We start from the raw sequence: 20,147 nt of genomic DNA, 5'->3' as shown, positions 1-20,147 counted from the left end.
AAGTTGTTGGAGATTATTTTTAGTTGTTGTTGATATTGATGCTTGTTCAATGATTGGAAGAATCTTAAATCACTGGGGGGTTCTTGAACTTTTTTTATCAAAATTTGATTAATACCTTTTAGTTGCCTACTTGGATTTATCGAACTTTCAATTTTGATAACTAGGGGGGATATTTGTGTATCTTGTATCCCACCTGTGACCATGAATATTGCAAAATGTACAAAATGATCATTTCTTCTTAAGATCCTTTACTGTAGGAAGGATCAAAGTTTGCGGCTTCAGATTTCTAGTTGGCATAATTGTTGTTGTTTGCGGATTTAATGGTAAATGCTTGACCCTCTTCTCCTAGGTATGAAAAGAATTTATTTAGGTGATACTAAATTGGTTTTCTTCTTGAGATATCAATGCGAAAACCTTATTAATTAGTGGGACAGGATCCATTAGAAGGATTTTCCCTCTTAGTTGTATGAAAAGTTCATCTGAGTTCCATGAGGAATGATATGGTGTACTCATATTGATAGTGAGAAATAATCTGCTTGATTCCCTCACAATAACACATACCACAAGTGCAAACGGGTATAAAATTATACAATTCTTGCCAAATTATTTTTAGTTTTGTGAAGTAAACACTAATGACATTCTGTTCTTATTTCAAGTCGATCAATTCATGTCTTGGTTGAAAATTTAGAGATTTTGGGGTCGTTGGTTTGCTGAAATTGATCTTTAAGATTATTCTAAATGTCAGAAGCATATTTCAAGAATATAATACTAGCTGAAATTTTCTTAAATACTGAGTTGAGAAACTTGGAAATGACAATATAATTGTTCTTTATCCAAGAACTTACAAGATTTGAATTAGCAGCTCCTACAAGTTTTGTTAGAGGCCTTCTATGAACCCTAACTTATTTTTAGCTGATAGAGCAATTACAATGCCTTGACTTCAAGATGCATAATTGTCGCCAATGAGAATTTGTGAGACCAACGATAAATGAAGTATTTGAGGTGTGGCCAGTTGTATAGCTGGTATGCTGTTGCAATATCTCCCAGTATTTTAGTTTGGCCTTAGTTACATCAGAACAATGTACAAAAGTAATCTTAAATCAACAATAATCTGCAGTTCTGACCAATTACCAGGCAAGTTTGTCAGTTAAAATGCTGTGGTCAATGCATTTTCTTTCATTTTAGGCCTAGACCTTTTTTATTCAACTTCTATTATTTTCTTAAAAGAATAATACTGTTCTGTTTGAATTCGTGCAGTCAAACCGCATTCATGCATTTTATGCAACTTTTAGAAAGTTTCGCCCCTACAAGTTATATTTCAAACTGCTTCAATTGCAGGAGTACTTTTTTTTGTTTTTGTTTTTGTTTTTTTTTTTTTTGACATTTTGGTCAATTGAGGTAAACTCACACATAAAAACTCACACATACATGACATACGCAAGACTCTAATTCAGAACCTTTTAGTTGGTAGCTAAATCTCCAAACGAACAGACCAAGGAAGCTGCATGAAGTAGTACTTTTAGTGAGAATGTTTAGGATTCAAATCTCCCCCTGTTATTGCATAAAATTGGCCAACGACAAAGTTTCATATTTACCAACAACAACATCAAGCCTTTGTCTCAGTACGTCGGGTCCGCTATATGAATCCTTTTTCTCCATTGTGTCTTCTTAAAAGTCAAATTCTCATTTAAATCTAATAAATAAAGAACATTTCTAATATTCTTAGCCAAGTCTTTTTAGATCTACCTCTACCTTTCTTAACATAAGTCAAAACTAATACCTCAACTTTCCTAACCGGCTCATCAAAAGACCTCTGTTTAATGTGACCAAACTATCTAAGGCGACTCTCTCTAATCTTATCTTCCACTGGAGCTACTCCAACATTTTCACGTATATGCTCATTTCATATCCTATCTCTAAAGGTAAAGCCACTCATCCACCTAAGCATCCTCATCTCTGCCACACTTAACTTAACTTCGTATTATGCTTCTCTTTTAATGACCAACGTTTCATATTTACCAATCGAAAAGAATTTCATTTGCCATTTGTTCTTGCAGTTTGCACTAGACACGCTACCTTTTGGAGGAACTGGCGAGAGCGGCTTCGGAAAGTACCATGGCCGGTTCTCCTTCGACCAATTCAGCCATAGAAAAGCCGTCATGAGAAGAAGCTTTTGTTTGGAATTTTCATTCAGATACCCTCCTTGGAATGAGAGGAAGCTCCAGTTCCTCAGATATATTTACAGCTTTAATTACGTTGGACTGCTGCTTCTGTTCCTTGGACTAAAAAGATGCAGTTCCACATAGTTTCTTCTGCATCATAACTGTTCTGCCATTAATACCGAAAACATGTTCTGCTCCAGATTATTTTTTATTCTTGCTTTGAGCTCGTCATAAATATTGTTAAGCTTTCTTTGATTTAATATAGTTAAAGACAAGTTTTAAATATTTTCCAACGTTCGGCTAAATTGAAATTTACCATTCAAAATTATTGACTTGTCCTTCAAAAATATGCAAGTTTTATAGGGAAGATATAATTGTAAAAAAAAATGAAGTTGATGTGTTTTTATTCTATAGAGGACAAATCAACAGCAAAATGTTATTAAGCATAGAAATGTAAATCAAATCAAAATCCAACTGAGCAATTTTATTGAAAATTATTGATTTGGATCAATATTAGATTTGGTTTGGGATAATTTTCTTGTTGATTCTTAAAGCAGGTTTTTAGTATAAAAATTTTAATTTTTGTACTAAAGAGGTGCTTTAAGAAGCAACAAAAATATCATCCCAAATAAAGCTGTAGCTTTAGATTTTATTTGGGATAATTTTTTTATCATTTTTTAAAACATTTTTTTTAGTTAAAAAACTTATAGAAATAAAATAATTTATACTAAAAAAATTACTTCAAAACATTTTAGACAAATTTTTATACTAAAAAAATTATTTATATTTGAATATGAGAAAATCCAATAGAACTATATCTAAAAGTTTTAAACTACATTGATTACTTTTTAGGATGAATTCTTCTAAGATTATATATGGTTGGTCATCAATTACTTTTTTTAGTCCTGATTGTGAATCTTATTGAGAGAGTTCAATGTCTCACATTACACCAGAGCATAAACCCATACATTTATAACACAAACAATGTGAAAAAACTAAATGCAAATTTGTAAAAAAAAAAAAAAAAAAAGACTTAATGGACCCGCAGGTCGATCAATGAAATTCAAATCTGAATTAATAGTACAATTCGATTGATTGACACAATCAAATTTTACAATGAACTAACACAATTTTTGGCTCACAATAGATTATTCTATCTCTCAATATAATAGTAGAATTATTTTAATTTAATTAAAATTTATGAAGTTTCCATTTCATATTTTTTACATAAGAAATTTTTGTGCCTACTATGAAATATAGTCTATATTCAATTATGTGTGCAATAAGCTTTTATATAATAGTTGATGCATCACCAAATTCGCATTGATCGAGCATGAATCTTGTTACATATTCTAGTTGGCAAATTCCAAAATTAAATGCAGGACCATCCGAGCTCCAATTATAGCTAGTCAGATGATCCCAACGACATCAAAATTGATCCAATCCGAGCCCGAATGGGCTAAAATCATGGGCATAAAGTATATTCGGAAATTCCAAAGCATTAATTGGATGACCAAATAATATCCAAATATGACATGCTTATAGTCAAATTTAGCATCTCATCTCGATGAGACAAATCCAATGAGCTCAAGATCGCTTAATTCTGACATCATTAAGGCACCTAAATACTAAACAAACACTCCATGATCGAGAGAATCAATATGGAACGTCAGATGGAGCACCCTGAATTTAACGTGGATTTCTCCATATTTTATGGAGCATGCCACTTTTAAAATATATAAGTAGACTCCATCTTCCCACATGAGGAGGAGCTTGGTGGCTTGAGCATTTGGAGGCTTAAAGGGCTAAAGACTCAAGAGAGCTTCGAGGCTTGAAGCATTCAAAAATTCAACCTCAGCACCACTGTCGTCGAATCCTCCCCACAAGGGCGCCGCCACTAGATCTTTGCTCTACCATTGCTAGCATAACTCCATTTTGTAGCCATCATTGGGCCTTTGTCCTACCTCTACCACCCGTCGATCCCTTCGACCTCGGTCACTAGCCAATTACAATCCCTTCGACCTCTATTGCCCACTCATTGCGGTCCTTTCGACCACCGTTACCTGCCAACTACGATCCCTTATTTTTGGTTGACTTGAAATAAAATGAATGTAGTGTAAACTGCAAAGTATGACTGGTTGTAGCTAGCGACGGTGGTGGTTAATGGTGGTGGCTGGCAATGATCGATGGTGGCCGTCAACGAACGATAGTGGAGATGGGCGATTCACGGTGATAGCAATGGCCGCCAATTATGGAAACACTTGGTGCTAGTAGTGGTAGTTAGTAGTGATGTCGGGCAATAGTGGTGGGGGTCAATGACAGTGTTTAGTAGTGGTAGCGGGCGACAGTAGCCAAAGGGTGTTCCAGCGTATTTAGAAATTACTCAAATCTTAGAATTTCAAATACACTGAAAATGAACTAAAGAGTGAATTTTAAATATATCAAAAATTTACACTGCTTTTGATTTATTTTAAGGAGTTGCTTGGTTGCGTGATAAAGGAATGCGAAGGAAAATGAATATTTTTGGGTTCTTTGGATGTGTCTAAAATGAATGTTTTTTTTTCTTTTGATTTGAAGTAAAGTGAATGCGATATAAAATTGGAGGCTGACGGTGTTTGGAGGGGGGATGGTGGCCGCGATTTTCGGTGGCGCCAACGGGATGATTGGCTAGAGGGCGGCGGTAGTGGCTATCAACAGTGGTCAAGCAAGCGAGTGAGCAGTGTAAATACTTTTGGGTCAGAATGGGTGAGAACGATTTTATCTAAAAAATGAACTAAAATAGAATAAAGTCCATTCACTTTATCTTATATGTACTTTTCGTTCAATCAAAAACCAAAAAAAAAACAAAAAAATAATACATTTTAAATACGTCACATTCACTTTTCTTTCACCCCAATAGCCCCTAAATAAAGAACTTTTATTCGGTCCAGTGAACGTACGCTCCTCTACGTTCGGCCACCAATGTCTTAGCGCCACGTAGCATGAAGAAAAGACGTCTACCCGACCCGCTGTTTTTTGGGTTCTCGCACGTGCGTTTTTTTAAATCCTTGACGAGCCGAACAGCAACCCATCACCTTTTGGATATATTTCAAATACCTAGCAATACCAAGCAAATACCGAGTTGTACCTAGTTTTTTCTAGCAATACCGAGCAAATACCTAGCAATACCGAGCAAATCCCTAACAATACCGAGCAAATCCTAAGAAAATACTGAGTTGTACCGATTTTTTTCTAGCAATACCGAGCAAATACCTAGCAATACCGAGCAAATATCTAGCAATACCGAGCAAATCCTGAGCAAATACCAAGTTGTACCGAGTTGTATTGAGTTGTAGAAAAACTCGGTACAACTCGGTATTTGCATGGTATTGGTCTTCACATAGCGGTATTTCTCATTTTTGCAAAGCAATACCTAGCAAATACCGAGCAATACCGAGAAAATCGCGAACATAGCATTCCCGGGTTCCGCTACGGGTCAAGTCGTCGGGCCGCGCGGTAAAGAGTAAGAGCACGTGACGACATGTTATTGGCGGCCGAACGTAGCTCTACGTCAGGTCAGAGGACGTAATAATTGTTCATAAATAAAACCTCACTACTCTTCAAATACTGCATTTAGAATATTTACACCCTCCCTTTCATTTAAAACCAAACCCTGTTTTCATTTAAAACCAAACCCTGAACTTTTATTTTAAGCCTAACAGTCCCTATTGAGAAAAAGTTGCCGAACTCACTAACACAGCAAGGGGAAGAAGCGCAACTGCTTGAACTGTTCATTAAAGTCTCATTTATTGCTCCTCGTGCTTTCCCCCTGTTTCCTACCTCACCTTAAATTTGTGCAGCGGAAATGCCTTATTTAAGCGGAGGAAGAGGAGGCCGAGGTGGAGCGCAGCGCCGGCGACAGTCAAGCTCAGAAGGATGGAGGTGAAGAGGGTTGTGAAGGAGGCAAGAGAAGCGTTTGAGAGCGGCGTCACAAGGAGTTATTCTTGGAGGAGGTCTCAGCTGAGGGCTCTCAAAGCTATTCTCCTCGAGAAGGAGGCCGACATCTTCAACGCTCTCAAGCTCGACCTTGGCAAGCATCGGATCGAAGCTTACAGAGATGAGGTTACTAATTGTCGTTTTTTTTTTTTCATGCGTTTTTATATTCTCTTAAATTTCGTTTGGCACAGTTTTTTACAGCTTTCAGAATGAGCTTTTTAATTAAAAAATTGTATTTAAAAGCAGTAAAATAGCTGTAAAAAATGAAGCTTTACTATAATCAAATTATTAGATAAATATTATTAGATTATCTGATAATTTAATGACCAATTTATAAAAATGGGCATGTTTTAAATATAAATTAGTTTAAGAAGCAAATTAGTGAAAATTTTTAAAAAGGAATTTCTATAAATTACTCTTATTTAATTTAATTTAAATTTTTTTATATTTTCATATTTGAGAAGAAACCGAGATATAAAAATTCGGTTTCTTAAGAAATCAAATTTTAAAAAATCAAAATTAAATAAAATTTATATCCGTTCTTAACAGTTATAAATAATGATAACTTTTCAAAAAATTAAATTAAATTAATTTTACTTTTTTTCATAGAAATTGATAAAGATAGGTTAAATAATGTTTTAAAATTGATTTCTTAAGAAACCGGATTTTCATGTACCGGTTCCTTCTCAAATTTGAAAAAAAAAACAAATAAAATTATATTGAGATAATTTATAGAAACTGGAGAAGTAAGTTTCGTATTTATTTATTTTTATAATTTTTCACTAATATGCTCCTTAAATTAATTTAGGTTTAAAATATGCTCCTTTTTATATTTTTATTAATTGGTTTAATTTAATTATATTATCTAATGATGCAATTTATTAACGACCCTCATTTCATTTAATTTTCGATTATCTCTCTCTCTAACATAGATCTTGAAATGATACTTACATTCGGGATTTCAGCTAGGGTTGCTGATCAAATCTGTGGATTACGCGCTTAAAAATCTTAAAAAATGGATGGCACCAAAAAAGGTTAGTTTTTTTTTTTAATTAGTTAATTTTATGAGTTATTTAAATATCAGTTCAGTTATTGGTTGTAATTTTAATTTTAATTATTGTTTTTGCTTTTTTATTTTATAAAAAGTAAACAAATAAAAAAAAAATTATACTAATTGTTTAAATATTAAATTAATGAAATTGATGAGTTATATATAAAAAGAAGAAAGATTAACATGATTATTATTTATTTTATTTATTAGAATCATAAATTTTTATGAAGATTATTTGTTAGTTCTTTTAATATAGATTATACAAACAAAATATAATTATATTTATAGTTAAATAAATTATATTTATATTCATCCATAACTAAATTGAACCGGTTGAATTTAAGTTTGATCGATTTAATTTGGATTGAATTGACTACAATTTTTTTACTAAGGATTCATTTGCGACGGCTTTTCTCCCACTTCTTAAAGCAGCTTTTTAGTACATAAATTTTAATTTTTATACTAGAAAGCGTTTTTTGTTGTTTTTTTAATATTAAAAAGCTATTTTAAGAAACAATAATAAAGCCGTTCCAAATGAAATCTAAATCTTTGCTAAATGTGAGAGGAGTCAATATTTGACACGACCCACAAAATCAGACCCAAACCTGAACCGGGTCAAGTTCATGTTAAGGATTTCGACCATTTTATAAAACCAGGTCAGGTTTGGGTTGACCCAGAAACCTAAATTACTCTGTTTGACTCGTTTTTAATTAATTTAGGATGGTTTTAAAAGTTTGTTATGAAATAAGTAAATGTTATTTCTAAAAAATAATAAATTATGTTGCCCAAATTGAATTAAGCTTGATTTATTTTAAATTGATTGAAGTAAATCTTAGCTTTATTCAATTTAGGTTTAAATAAATCAATTAAATAAAAAAATTTAGTAAAATATACTCAAAGTGGGTCGGGTTCAGGTCCAAAAAGCCGACCTGTTTGCAAAAATGGGTCAAGTTCTGATTGGGTCGAACAATGACGAATCAATTCCATGTTAGACCCAAACTCACCTATGACCTGATTTTGACAGACAATTGTATTGATTGCATAGGATTTGAGCCTTTGGGCCCAAGAATCAATAATGTTTGCTAGAATAATATTTGATGAGTAAAAAAGGAATTTTGGTCACTGAGTTTGCTGATATAGTTTGCTTTATAAGCAACGAATTGTTAGACACAGATTTGAAGAGTTACGCTCAGATTAAGAAAATGACAGAGCTTTTTGTGCTTTCAGGTTGATGTCCCGTTAGTATGCTTTCCAGCCACCGGAGAAATAGTGGCGGAGCCGCTCGGTGTTGTTCTTATTTTCTCTTCATGGAATTTCCCCATAGGTTTCTCTCTCTCTCTGTCTCTCTCATCTTTAATCTTTGCTGTTATTTGTGAGCAAAAAAGGTCTTTGTCCTGCAATGTAGAAAAATATTTGTTTTCTTTTTGAAAAATTACTCTTAGCATATCCTTAGTCATTTGTCTCACTTAGGTTTTATTTGGGATAGCTTTTGACCATAGTTTTTTTTTGTTGCTTTTAAAATATTTTTCACTAAAAAATTATAAAACCAATTATTCATAACGAAAGTTATTTATATTCAAGTCCAATATCATTGAAAGTAGTAACAAGCATTATACTTAGAATACTTTGCTCTCTATATTAGAGATTGAGTATTACACTACAAATAGTAGATTGGCCTTAGAACGGATTTCCTTACTCTTATCGCCTCAAAATTTTGATCTTTTGTACACAACCAAAGAAAACATTAATATCCTCAAATTACAATAACTTTTCTAACATACCAACTCAATTTTAAATCAAAATTACATTAAAATACTCTTTAAACGTTAACATTTTAGCAATACAAAATGTTTATTCTATGCAGGGTTGTCGTTTGAGCCTCTGGTTGGAGCTATAGCAGCTGGAAATGCTGTAGTCTTGAAACCCTCAGAACTTGCTCCTGCTTCCTCTGCGTTTCTGGCAACCAACCTGCCCAAGTATTTGGATAATTCTGTGAAGGTTGTGGAAGGAGCTTCTCACATCGGAGAGCAACTCTTGGAGCACAAATGGGATAAGATATTCTTCACTGGTAACTACTGAACTATCATTAGGATCTTCTTGTTCAAATGAGTATCCTATTGAAGCCTCCTTTTTTCTTTCCTAGGGAGCTCGAGAGTTGGACGCATTATTATGACTGCTGCTGCTAAGCATCTGACTCCAGTCACTCTTGAACTGGGAGGAAAATGCCCTGCTATTATAGATACCCTCTCAAGAGCAAGAGATATAGAGGTTTGCTGATACAATAATAAAGCCTCAACTCCTCTTATAGTTTTTGTGTTGGAAAATTTTCCTTTTTTTTTTTGAAGCATTATCTCTATTTACATCTATGTATTCCACGTCTTTTTTCCCCAATTTTTACCTTACAATTGTAAATTTCTACATTAAGTTTTCCCATAGTCTAAGGCTTCATTTGAGACGGCTTTTTTACTGTTGCTTATAGCAGCTTCTTAGTACAAAAATTTAGTTTTTGTAATAAAAAGCTGATTATGAAACAGTAAGCCGTCCCAAATGAAGCCTAAGCCTAATTAAATAACACAACAATGAATTCTAAAATGCAAAATATAAGACACATTTTCTTTATAGGTGGACTAAATTTAGATTGGCATTCTTGCTATCGTAAAAAATTTACAATTGTAAGGTTAAATAATGACTCATTCCTTGTGATCTATCTTTTTCTTTTGAGGTATTTTCACTTGCCATGTACGTATGAATGCCTTAAGTGGTTGCCTTTTCATGATACCTGTAAGCAATAGCCTCTTGTTGTTCTCTTTCTCAAAATGCGTGATAGAGAGAAATACATATGCATGGTTGTGATAAGTGATATTTGGTTAACTCTTCCAATCACTGTTTGTGACAAAACATAAATAGACAACATATTTTGTGAAAAATCTTTCTTGAGGTGGTTTTATAGTTTGTTATCGAGAAGCGATGTTATATCTCTTGAATAGTATTTAATCAGAATTAGTCATGCATTCATATAATTTATGTTTAGTTTACAGAAAGATCATATGCAAATCTATATATGAATTACTTTATGATTTGTTTCAAAATAAAAAAGAGTTCCAACACATACCGGTATTTGGATTATTCTATAAATGGTTCCATGTAAAATACTCATGCAACTTTATCATAGTGTGATTCATGATTGAGTAGAAGAAGTTTATATATGAATTCATGTCGCTGTGCAATAGTCCACATACATGAAATTCTTCTTTTGGAGGATTCTCTATATGTTTGAATATACATTTTATATTTTGATGCTCGCATTAAGTTTAGATATGTGCTTTGTGCATGGTAAAGGTATGCATATATCCATGTACAATATAAATGTCAAATTGTTACATTGGAGATATGTTTCATGTGCTTCTTAGGGTGCAAGATGTGTGCCTTCTTGTGTTGCTTGGTGAATAACTTTTCTCATGACACCGATAGTGTAAGCATGCTTAGCAAAGTTCAATATGTAGAAATGTGCGTATTCAAGATTATGTTCCAACACCATGTATTCATTTGACTACATTAGAAGATCTCATATGTATTTTTGTGTTGGTTGTTAATATGAATGCAATCAACTCACCTATTCAATTCAAAGATTTGTAGCTTTTTTCAAAGCCTAAATATGCACATTTCTCTATTCTTTTAATATCATGTCCATCCATTCAATAGAGAATTTGTACGCTAATCAAGGTAGAAGACATCTCATGTGAATATCTCATGAATGATACTTGTTTTATGTTCAATCAAATCATATTATTGGTAAGTATTCATTGTATAAATGTTAAACATCACTCTACTTATCTTGATTTATTAAAAGGTAACATATGTGAGTTGTTCACATTTGAAAAATTGAACCTCAATGTTACATATACAATCAATATTAAGTAAATTTTATAAGCTTTATTAAGTAAAATTTATAAGCATTATTGAAAAGTTTCACAAGCATGTTTGAAACTATGCGGTGCAGAGATTTGTATCTAAGCTAACAAGCTCGCATGTATGTGTTTCTTGATCATGCTATGAGTGGTGGTTGTATACAAAGCATTTATATAGCTTCATAGTTGCATCATTTATGATTGATCGGAGAAATTTGTATATGATGGCATGTTTAGAATTGATCATTAATGAGATTTGAAAAGTTCTTATGTTTGTGCTCCAAATGATGTAAATGCATAGGATTTTAATACTCTGGGCAAGCATAGATGCAAATAAAGTATGCCTACATTTCATTTGTCTGCATTTACGCCAGTCATGTAGGCCCATTTGAAAGTTTATATGCATGTTTTAGATTGCAAAATCACCTACTCAATGCAAAACCTATGGATTTGATGAATATATATATATGTTTCCACATCATGTTACATATTCAATGGAAGATGTGTAGCTAATTAAGGTAGAGAGCATGTGTGTGAATACTTTGTAGATAATAACTGTCTTATATGTTATTAACCATATCTTCATTAATCACTTGTTGTGTTAGTGTTAGATACTACTTGGCATGCTACTTCAAAACTCTTGAAGCAAAACTCATCCACCTCCTTAACAGTTTGTCGAGATGAACAAATATTAAAATTACTTTAGCTCACAAAGAGCTAATATCTGGTTGAGAATATCATTAGGATTTATTCTCAAACAGTCTCCTGCCAGTAAAGGCGTGACATTGATCTTTTGATTGATAGTTTTTCCATATGGCTCCTCAAAGAACCCGTGGCCTGGCCATATCGGCTCCATGTGGTTAACGATTAGGATCGCGACCCTCTAACCTAGTTGCCTGGTCTAACGACTCAATTGTATTACAATTATGGTCATAGCCCGTATGTTCCCCAATGGTATTAAATCCTTGAGATATAAATTAATAGGATATAATCGATAGGGCACAAAGCTCTCTGGTAGCTAAGGTGGGTCCAGTTTTGTCCCCTTAGGCAAATACTCATCCTAGGACTACAAGTTTCCCTTAGACAATGCAACCCATGGCTGTCGACAAGGATCCTTCTGTCAGGTTGGGTCAACTACCTCCTTTGATTAAGTAGACCAATGACCATAATGACTCGGGATGACGGAACCATAAGATCTTGATTGGGTCCATCATCCATTCTCCTACCATCCGCTTTAAGTGCAAGATGATGAAATTTCAAATTTTAAAAAATAATTCTCTCAAATATATCAACCCATGCTGCTGCTATACACCGGATGACACGTATTCTTTATGTATCTGATTGACGACTAGCCTTAATAAAAAATTCTCTCTCGTTATTGGGAGGGGTAATTAACTATAGGGGCTTGCGCCATAGGAAACCAAAACTCAGAATGAGGGTGAAATATTTGGGTAGTGTATTATTTCAAACCCAATATGCCTTCTAATAATTTATCCTAGAGCCTAATTTGTTAAAACTCTCTCGAATGAGGGTCGTGCTAGGGCACAAATTTTTGGAGCCCACATAAAGTGAACAAACTAAATCAATCAAATGCGCACTCCTAGCTAAAAGAGCCACATTGGAATTTGTTAGTTGAGCCAAACACATTACGGGATAAGATGGCTAGTTTCAAAGGTTTATGAAGGAAAATGAAGAAATGTAGAGAATAAAAAGGATATGATTTTTATGAACCATGAGAAGGCATACGATCTATCACAAGAAATTATTTGGTATACTTGGACGCAACAAGGTGTCTGTCAAATATACTTATTAGTAAAGCTATGCGATGAAACATTGACTAGAATTAAAAATAGTTTAGATCAATGATCAACATTGAATCCATATTTTTTTGTATTAATTATGTTGGAACTTATAAATGGTATTTAAAGCCAGCCACTTTGTGCATAGTTCTAAATTGGCGAGGCATCCATTGAAATCACTTTGAAGTAAGATAGTTATAAAAATAAAGATGATGAAATTCATAGATAAAAAATTGAGTTATGATATTTAATTTTAGTTAGCATTATGTTAATAATTATTATACAAAGTTATCAAAAGATAAGGTGTTACATATGTGTGACAGGTTTTAATTTTTTAGATCTATTATATGAAAAATAGGGATATAGATGATTATATAACTTTTAAAATCAAAGTTGGCTAATTAAAATAAATAAGCGTCTTAGAAGTTGTATGATAAGAGGGTATCATGAAAAATTAAATATAAATTTAAAATCACAATTAGGTTGATATGTTTTATGGATCCAAATATTGAGTTATAAAAAAGTCATTGATATTTAAGTTGAGTGTTGTAAAATTGTAAATATTAAAATGGATATATGGCAAAATTAAAAAAGGATAAATTAAAGAATGATCATGTTCGCGAAAATATTACAGTGAAATCTATTAAAGATTAGGTGGTTGAAAATAAGCTTAGGTGATTTGAACATATGCAATCAAGGGTAGAAAGTATGCCTAGTAGGCAAGTTGATAAAATTAGTGTCAAAGACTAATGAAAAAGAAGGATAAGTAAGATTTATGGATAGAAGATGTTCTTAAAGATTTGCAAAAAGTGTGCTTGAATAATATGAAAATCATGCATGTTTTTATTTTGGTCAAGTTGTCTTATAATATTTTGTTTTTCCTTGTATATTTGATGCATAGGTTACTATAAACAGAGTGGCTGGAGCGAAGTGGGGTCCTTGCAGTGGCCAAGCATGCATAGCAATTGATTATTTGCTCGTGGAAGAGCAATTCGCCCCGCTTTTGGTAACCCTTCTGTATGCGAAAAGCCATACTACATTAAACAAAAAATTCATATTATTCTAAATTAAAAGCATTCAATTTATGATTATCTAATCATTACCCATTCACATTTCAAATGTATGCTTGAATTGATAGGTATCTTGATCAATCTTAAGTCAAACTTTACAGTCGGTTATCAGTCCAAATATTGTAAGAGTTATTATCATTTGCATTATTTACATAGCAGATATGTGCTTAGAAAACCTTATTAAAACAATTCTCATAATCTCAGATATCTTCACAGTTTCCATCACTCCACCTCACATGAAAGGTTTTTAAGAACATTAAGGGCTCATTTGGTTCCACGTAATTCCTCCGTTTTTTGGTTTGAAACGGAAAACTCAGTTGACGGAACATGTTTGGATGTGAGGCATACTTTTTAAGAAACTCAATTTCTCTACTGTTTTGAGAAGCGTTATGTATTAGCTTCTCCGTTTAAAAAATTCCATTTCTCCTATTGACGTTTTTAAAACCGAAACGACAAAGAAACCAAACGAAGCCTAAGTATTATACACCAAGAGCCAATACAATCATGTGAAGTTGTTGTGGGAGTTACTCTTTCTTAAACCTTGATCAACATGATGGAAAATACTAAAGACCCATGAGACCCAAAAACCCAATGAACTTCTCAATTCTAGTCAAATCATTGGATATGATATCACTTGTTAAATAGTGTGGTATAAGTTAGGATTGACACACCAATGATCAAAGTCATTTTTAGCCCAAAAGTTTAAGTGCGGGAGGGGTAAAGGCCAATCTTTTGATATTTGTTCATTAAATATATCTAATATGAGATTAAACCCGGCACTTCCAAATACTTTAATAGTACATTGCTGCATCCTGTAGGTTGATTTACTCAAGGCAAAGATCAAGAAAACGTACAAAGATCCTGAAAACTCTGCAAGGATTGTTCACAAGCAACATTTTCAAAGACTGAGCAACTTTCTCAACGACTCGGCAGTTGCTGCCTCTGTTGTGTATGGTGGTTCCTTCAATGCTGAAAGCCTGTAATGCCTGAAGTTTTCCCTTTTATCTATCTTTCCCATCCACCAACACTTTTTTCATAAGATAATAATAATTGCACATCAATTCTTGTAGGTTAATCGAGCCCACCATTCTTCTAAATCCTCCTTTAGACTCTGAGATCATGAGAGAGGAGATTTTTGGACCCTTGCTTCCTGTAATCACAGTAAGATATGAAGCTAAGTGTTATTTGAAAAGAAATATAGATCTTCTATCATTCATGTTGTCTAAATGCCATTATTTTTTGGATATTAGCATTATTTGGATTGTAGTTTTGTTGGTCAAATGTTCTGTGTTTGATTTACGGTTTATGTCCATAATAATAGTAGCGTTATCTAGATATTTGACTTATTTGGATGTTATCTCTATCTAAATTACTCTGACAATCATACTTCAATGCAGAAGATAATGTCATACTAAACACATTTCATTTTTAGAAAGCAAAACACAGCATTACATACAGAAATATTAAAACCAAACAGCCACTGAAAATCATTTAAGCTTCACACAGCTGCTCATCTCATTCACAGCTAAAGAAGATTGAAGATAGCATTGAGTTTCTGAAGGTAAGGCCGAAGCCTCTCGTCATTTACGCCTTCACCGTCGATGAGAAGTTGAAGAGGAGAGTCATCGAAGAAACATCATCAGGAAGCATTACTTTTAATGATGCAATGTTACAAGTATTCTTCTTTTTTCTTCCTCTAACTTTCTTAATTTTAGAAGCAGTAAATGCTTAACCATTTGAGAAAAAACTTGTTGCACAGTTTGCAGTAGATTCATTACCATTTGGTGGAACTGGTGAAAGCGGTTTCGGAAAGTACCACGGAAAGTTCTCCTTCGACCAGTTCAGCCATGGAAAAGCCATATTGAGAAGAAGCTTTCTCATAGAACTCTCATGTAGATACCCTCCTTGGAACGAGTGGAAGCTCCAGTTCATCAGGTATATTTACAGGTTTTACTACATTGGGATTATACTAATGTTACTTGGACTCAAGAGATGAGATAATCGACTATGGTAGCTTTTTATGTAGCCAAGTCTGGGAATTCTGTGGGTGAACCGTTAAGTCTTATGTATTTGTTATTTTCTATAACTTTGTTGGTGGTTTGTTATTAAGCAAGTCTGGATTTCTGTTGGGTGAACTGTGAAGTCGGTTACAAGCTTCAACATGCCCTTTCAAGCCAAATGTTTCCATTAATCTTTACTGCTCACCAATCCATTGGATTGCGTTCAATGAGTAATTCATCCTGCAAATATTGTTGCACCTGTTTGGCTCTACCTGCCAAAAACCTTCTTTTATGGCTTCAACACTCTCCCTTATGGTAGAGATCTGATATTTTTAGTTTTTTCAGAATATTTTTGAAGTTGTGATGGCAAAGTTTTTGAATGTATTGATGAGTTGATTGTCTTTCCGAACAAAATAAAGTAATGTGTGTATGTCGATTAATGATTTTGTGCGGACGTCGAACACTATCTAGAGGTCAATCAGAATGCGCCACATCACCCTTTCGCTCAGTACCGTGGGTCGGTACTGTTCGGTACCGATCGATATCGCTGCTATGTACTGCTGATGTGGCACATTCTGATTGATTTACGGACAGCATTCTGCATTCGATCTCCACACAATAATTTATCGTGTATACGTGACTTCATGGCCTAGATGGTAACATCATTTCATGGAATCTGGAAGGGATGGGTTATGTTTTGTTGCTGTGGGCTTTACTATTAAGATGTTTACTGTATGGAATGCTTTATGTATATGAGAGAAGTTCTCAAAGGATGAGTACTTGGTTATGGGCTATAGGGGATGTTTAGTATATTTTTTAATACCTTTTTGTATAGCAATTGATCGAGATCATAGCTATAAGAGGTGATAAATTTATCTTACAACTTTGGTTTTGAACATGCAAGAGGGCTTGGATGAGCTCATCTTTCTTATATGGACTTTGCTTAGTTTAATAAACATAGTCTATATGATGCAGGACTACTTAGATGGGATGATTATGCATTCATTTAGACATTGCACAATTTAGAGATTATAATAAATCTAGAAAACAATTATTAGAAATTCTCACGATGATTCAAAACAACTGAGGAAATGCTTTGCTTAGGTGAGATTACATGCTCTGAGCTTTGAAGCTTTCAAAAATAAATAAGAAAAATCAAACAACGCAAAATAGTAGGCTTCAAGTTAATCCCTAATCTAACAACGAGATGTAGGATGCATAGAAGGTACGCTCAATTCCTACGAGTGACTAAGCATAGCAAGAGCACTGGGAGGAGCTTTCGTGAATACAATCAAACCAATTGAGAATTTAGATTCCAAAGAAATAAGATACAAGTGAGAAAAGAAACCTTCGCCAAAAAGATGTGGAGATCCGTCATGCGATGCCTTCAACGTCTTCGTCCATGGTCTCCGTCACAATGGAGAAGGTCCCTGAGTATTTGATGTGCCTCTTACGTAGTGACAAGGAGGAAGAAGTTTCTCTTGGTAAAGGATAGGATTGCGTTCTCAAACCTCTTCTCTTACAATCTGAAAATAGTTTCAGATTATCAATCAAGAAAATCTGAGATGGATTTCTCAGTTTCTAATGGGCTAGGATGTAGGGAATGTGGAGGAGAGCTTAGCCTTAGTTGTGAAGGAAAAGTTGAGAGCAAGCCTCCTGTACAGATTTTGGAAGAGGATTTATTTCATGCAATTAGAAGAGGGAAGAGGCGGTGACAGGGAGAGGGAGTTGGCGGGCTAGAGAAGGAACAATTATTTGGTTCGGTGAACGTACGCTCCTCTATCTTCGGCCACCAACCTTTTAGCGCCACGTAGCACGAAGAAAAGTCGTCGACCCGACCCGCTGTTTTTTGGGTTCTAGCGCGTGCGTTTTTTTAATTCCTTGACGAGCCGATCAACATTCCATCACCTTTTGGATATATTTTAAATATCTAGCAAATACCGAGTTGTACCTAGTTTTTTCTAGCAATACCGAGTAAATACCTAGCAATACCGAGCAAATCCCTAGCAATACCGAGCAAATCCTGAGCAAATACCGAGTTTTTTCTAGCAATACCGAGCAAATACCTAGCAATACCGAGCAAATCCTTAGCAATACCGAGCAAATCCTGAGCAAATTCTGAGTTGTACCGAGTTTTTTCTAGCAATACCGAGCAAATACCTAGCAATACCGAGCAAATCCGTAGCAATACCGAGCAAATCCGGAGCAAATACCGAGTTGTACCGACTTGTACCGAGTTGTAGAAAAACTCGGTACAACTCGGTATTTGTATATTTTTGGTGTTCACAGAGCGGTATTTCTCATTTTTTCAAAGCAATACCGAGCAATACCGAGAAAATCGCGAACATAGCATTCCCGGGTTCCGCTCCGGGTCAAGTCGTCGGGCCGCGCGGTAAAGAGTAAAAGCACGTGGCGACATGTTATTGGCGGCCGAACGTACCTCTACGTCAGGTCAGAGGACGTAATAATTGTTCCTAGAGAAGAGGGTGGGGCCTTGTTTCCCAAGTTAAAACTCTAGCATTAGGGAATAATTAAAACAAGGCAAGAAAGAAAATTCGGCCCAGGCAAAAGAAATAAGTTAAATTATTTCCAAAGTAGTCTAGGGTGCAATTAGGAAATATATCCTAACTTGCTCAAATAAGTGGCCGGTGGCATGCATGGTCAAGAGAGGCTTTAATTAGAGCAATTAAAGTTTCTTAACTGAAGTTTTGAATTTAGGAAATAGTTATTTTAAATCCAATTGAAATTTAAATTCAATTTAGATCAAAAATAGAAACTTTCTTAAATTAGAAGAGTTGTTTTGGGATGGATTTCGAAATTCAAAATTCAAAGATTTGAACTTTCAAAATATCCCAAACCCACTCATACCTAATTAGGAAACTCAAGGGGACGATGAGGTAAGGTGGCCGGCGGGATGTGGGTAGATGGCTGGCGATCCCGTGAGGGGAGGGGGGCGCTCGGGTAGGAGGAAACAGTGGAGTTGAATGGGAAAGGCTGGGCTATGGCCGGCGGTGGTGGGATGTGGGAAGAGAGAGATGAACGGGAAGGGATGAAGACAAGATAAAAGAAATAAAACCACGAACCCGTCCGTCTCCAAGGTTGGTGGGTGATACGCCAAGATCCCTCTCCAAAGGATCTCTCAAAACTCTCCAAGAATTCTCAATGCTCTCAAACACACATGCAGGAAAATTTTCAATAATCATTCCTTAACCTCAAAATAATACAAAGGGGGCTTTAAATAGCCTCATACAAAAGACTCCAAATAACATGACACAAATGTCCTTAGGCTTACAAATGACAACTCCCATAAAAAGGGGTACAACGGGAAATAATAAAACACACATAAGCAAATAATAAAATGCATGAAAATAAAATACATCAACTCAAAAATACAAAGACTCGATCGTGGCCGAAGATCGGCGACCACGTCGCTGGTAAACTTTCCATGATGATCTGATGTCCCCATCACTATAGCTGTTTGGAAAAATAGCTATAGAACAAACATGAGAATAGCAAAATATTTTACAATTATTGTGAGATATAGAATTTTTCTTTTGAAAAAAATCAAGTTTCTTAGACTTAGCTACTATTTGATTGTTCTTCCCTAAAGATAAGTTTGATTACAGAATGATTATGTTTCATTAAATTAAATATCTTTTGAAATTTAAAATTGTTAGTGGGAGGATGCATTTATACTCCTTTTTAAGTGGAGGAATATTGTGTTACCTCATTATTATTTATGAATGAATACAAATGATTGTTGGGGATGATGAGGAGGAGCAAACACAACAATGACAAAACAAGCAATAAAGTAAAAGAAGCAAAAAAGTAAAGGATATCAGAATTTAATTTAGAAAACTCCAAAATAAGAAAAAAATTATAGAGCCACACCACACCAAGAAATTCAGTATGAAAAGTGGGAAAAATAAGTTATATTTTTATTCTCTACCACTCACTCCTTGATTCTCTTCTCACATGCACCCTTCTCAATGTTTACATCCTCAGGAAATACAAGAGAAAGTAAGTTATAACCCCGAAGGGACGCAACCCTTGAGAAAAACAAGAAAAATAATTGTTCAGTCCGTCTCGTAATGCTGCAACACCAGTTTGGGGTCATGTGGTGCCTTGTGTCTATTTGACAATGCTGTAGAGCTCAAACACCCAGAGCTGCGGTGCTCAAGC

The 20,147-nt window shown here is 34.5% G+C and overlaps 2 protein-coding genes across 4 annotated transcripts in view; both read left to right on the top strand.

The window, feature by feature from the left end:
- LOC110108951 (aldehyde dehydrogenase family 3 member F1) overlaps window positions 1-2,447 on the top strand; it is a 33,652-nt gene extending 31,205 nt beyond the window's left edge. The window contains exon 10 of the mRNA XM_020839819.2: window positions 2,058-2,447. Coding sequence (XP_020695478.1) covers window positions 2,058-2,306 — 249 coding nt within the window. The 3' untranslated portion in view covers window positions 2,307-2,447. The remainder of the gene's footprint in view (window positions 1-2,057) is intronic.
- Window positions 2,448-5,871: 3,424 nt separating this feature from the next.
- On the top strand, window positions 5,872-16,224 carry LOC110108968 (aldehyde dehydrogenase family 3 member F1). Of its 3 annotated transcripts, XM_020839840.2 has the most exons (10): window positions 5,875-6,263; window positions 7,103-7,171; window positions 8,416-8,512; window positions 9,053-9,256; window positions 9,332-9,456; window positions 13,797-13,901; window positions 14,784-14,944; window positions 15,036-15,126; window positions 15,491-15,640; window positions 15,725-16,224. In XM_020839840.2, the coding sequence occupies exons 1-10, from the start codon at window positions 6,078-6,080 to the stop codon at window positions 15,959-15,961; spliced, it is 1,425 nt and encodes a 474-aa protein (XP_020695499.1). In that variant the 5' UTR covers window positions 5,875-6,077; the 3' UTR covers window positions 15,962-16,224. The 3 variants fall into 3 exon arrangements, with proteins under 3 accessions (XP_020695500.1, XP_028547636.1, XP_020695499.1); XM_020839841.2 differs by lacking the exon at window positions 13,797-13,901 and having other exon boundaries at window positions 5,872-6,263; XM_028691803.1 differs by lacking the exon at window positions 7,103-7,171 and having other exon boundaries at window positions 5,873-6,263.
- The last annotated feature ends 3,923 nt before the right edge of the window (window positions 16,225-20,147 follow it).

This window comes from Dendrobium catenatum, unplaced genomic scaffold (assembly GCF_001605985.2).
Source record: "Dendrobium catenatum unplaced genomic scaffold, ASM160598v2 original_scaffold_71536, whole genome shotgun sequence".
Taxonomy (NCBI): Eukaryota; Viridiplantae; Streptophyta; class Magnoliopsida; order Asparagales; family Orchidaceae; genus Dendrobium; species Dendrobium catenatum.
This window is presented reverse-complemented; position numbering and strand designations above follow the sequence as displayed.

What these genes read in the sequence shown, in the direction of transcription:
- LOC110108968 (XM_020839840.2), top strand. Translation starts at nt 6,078, where the DNA reads ATGGAGGTGAAGAGGGTTGTGAAGGAGGCAAGAGAAGCGTTTGAGAGC. An exon ending in TCCTTCAATGCTGAAAGCCT is followed by an intron (nt 14,945 to 15,035) that starts GTAATGCCTGAA and finishes CAATTCTTGTAG; the next exon opens with GTTAATCGAGCCCACCATTC. An exon ending in TTAATGATGCAATGTTACAA is followed by an intron (nt 15,641 to 15,724) that starts GTATTCTTCTTT and finishes CTTGTTGCACAG; the next exon opens with TTTGCAGTAGATTCATTACC.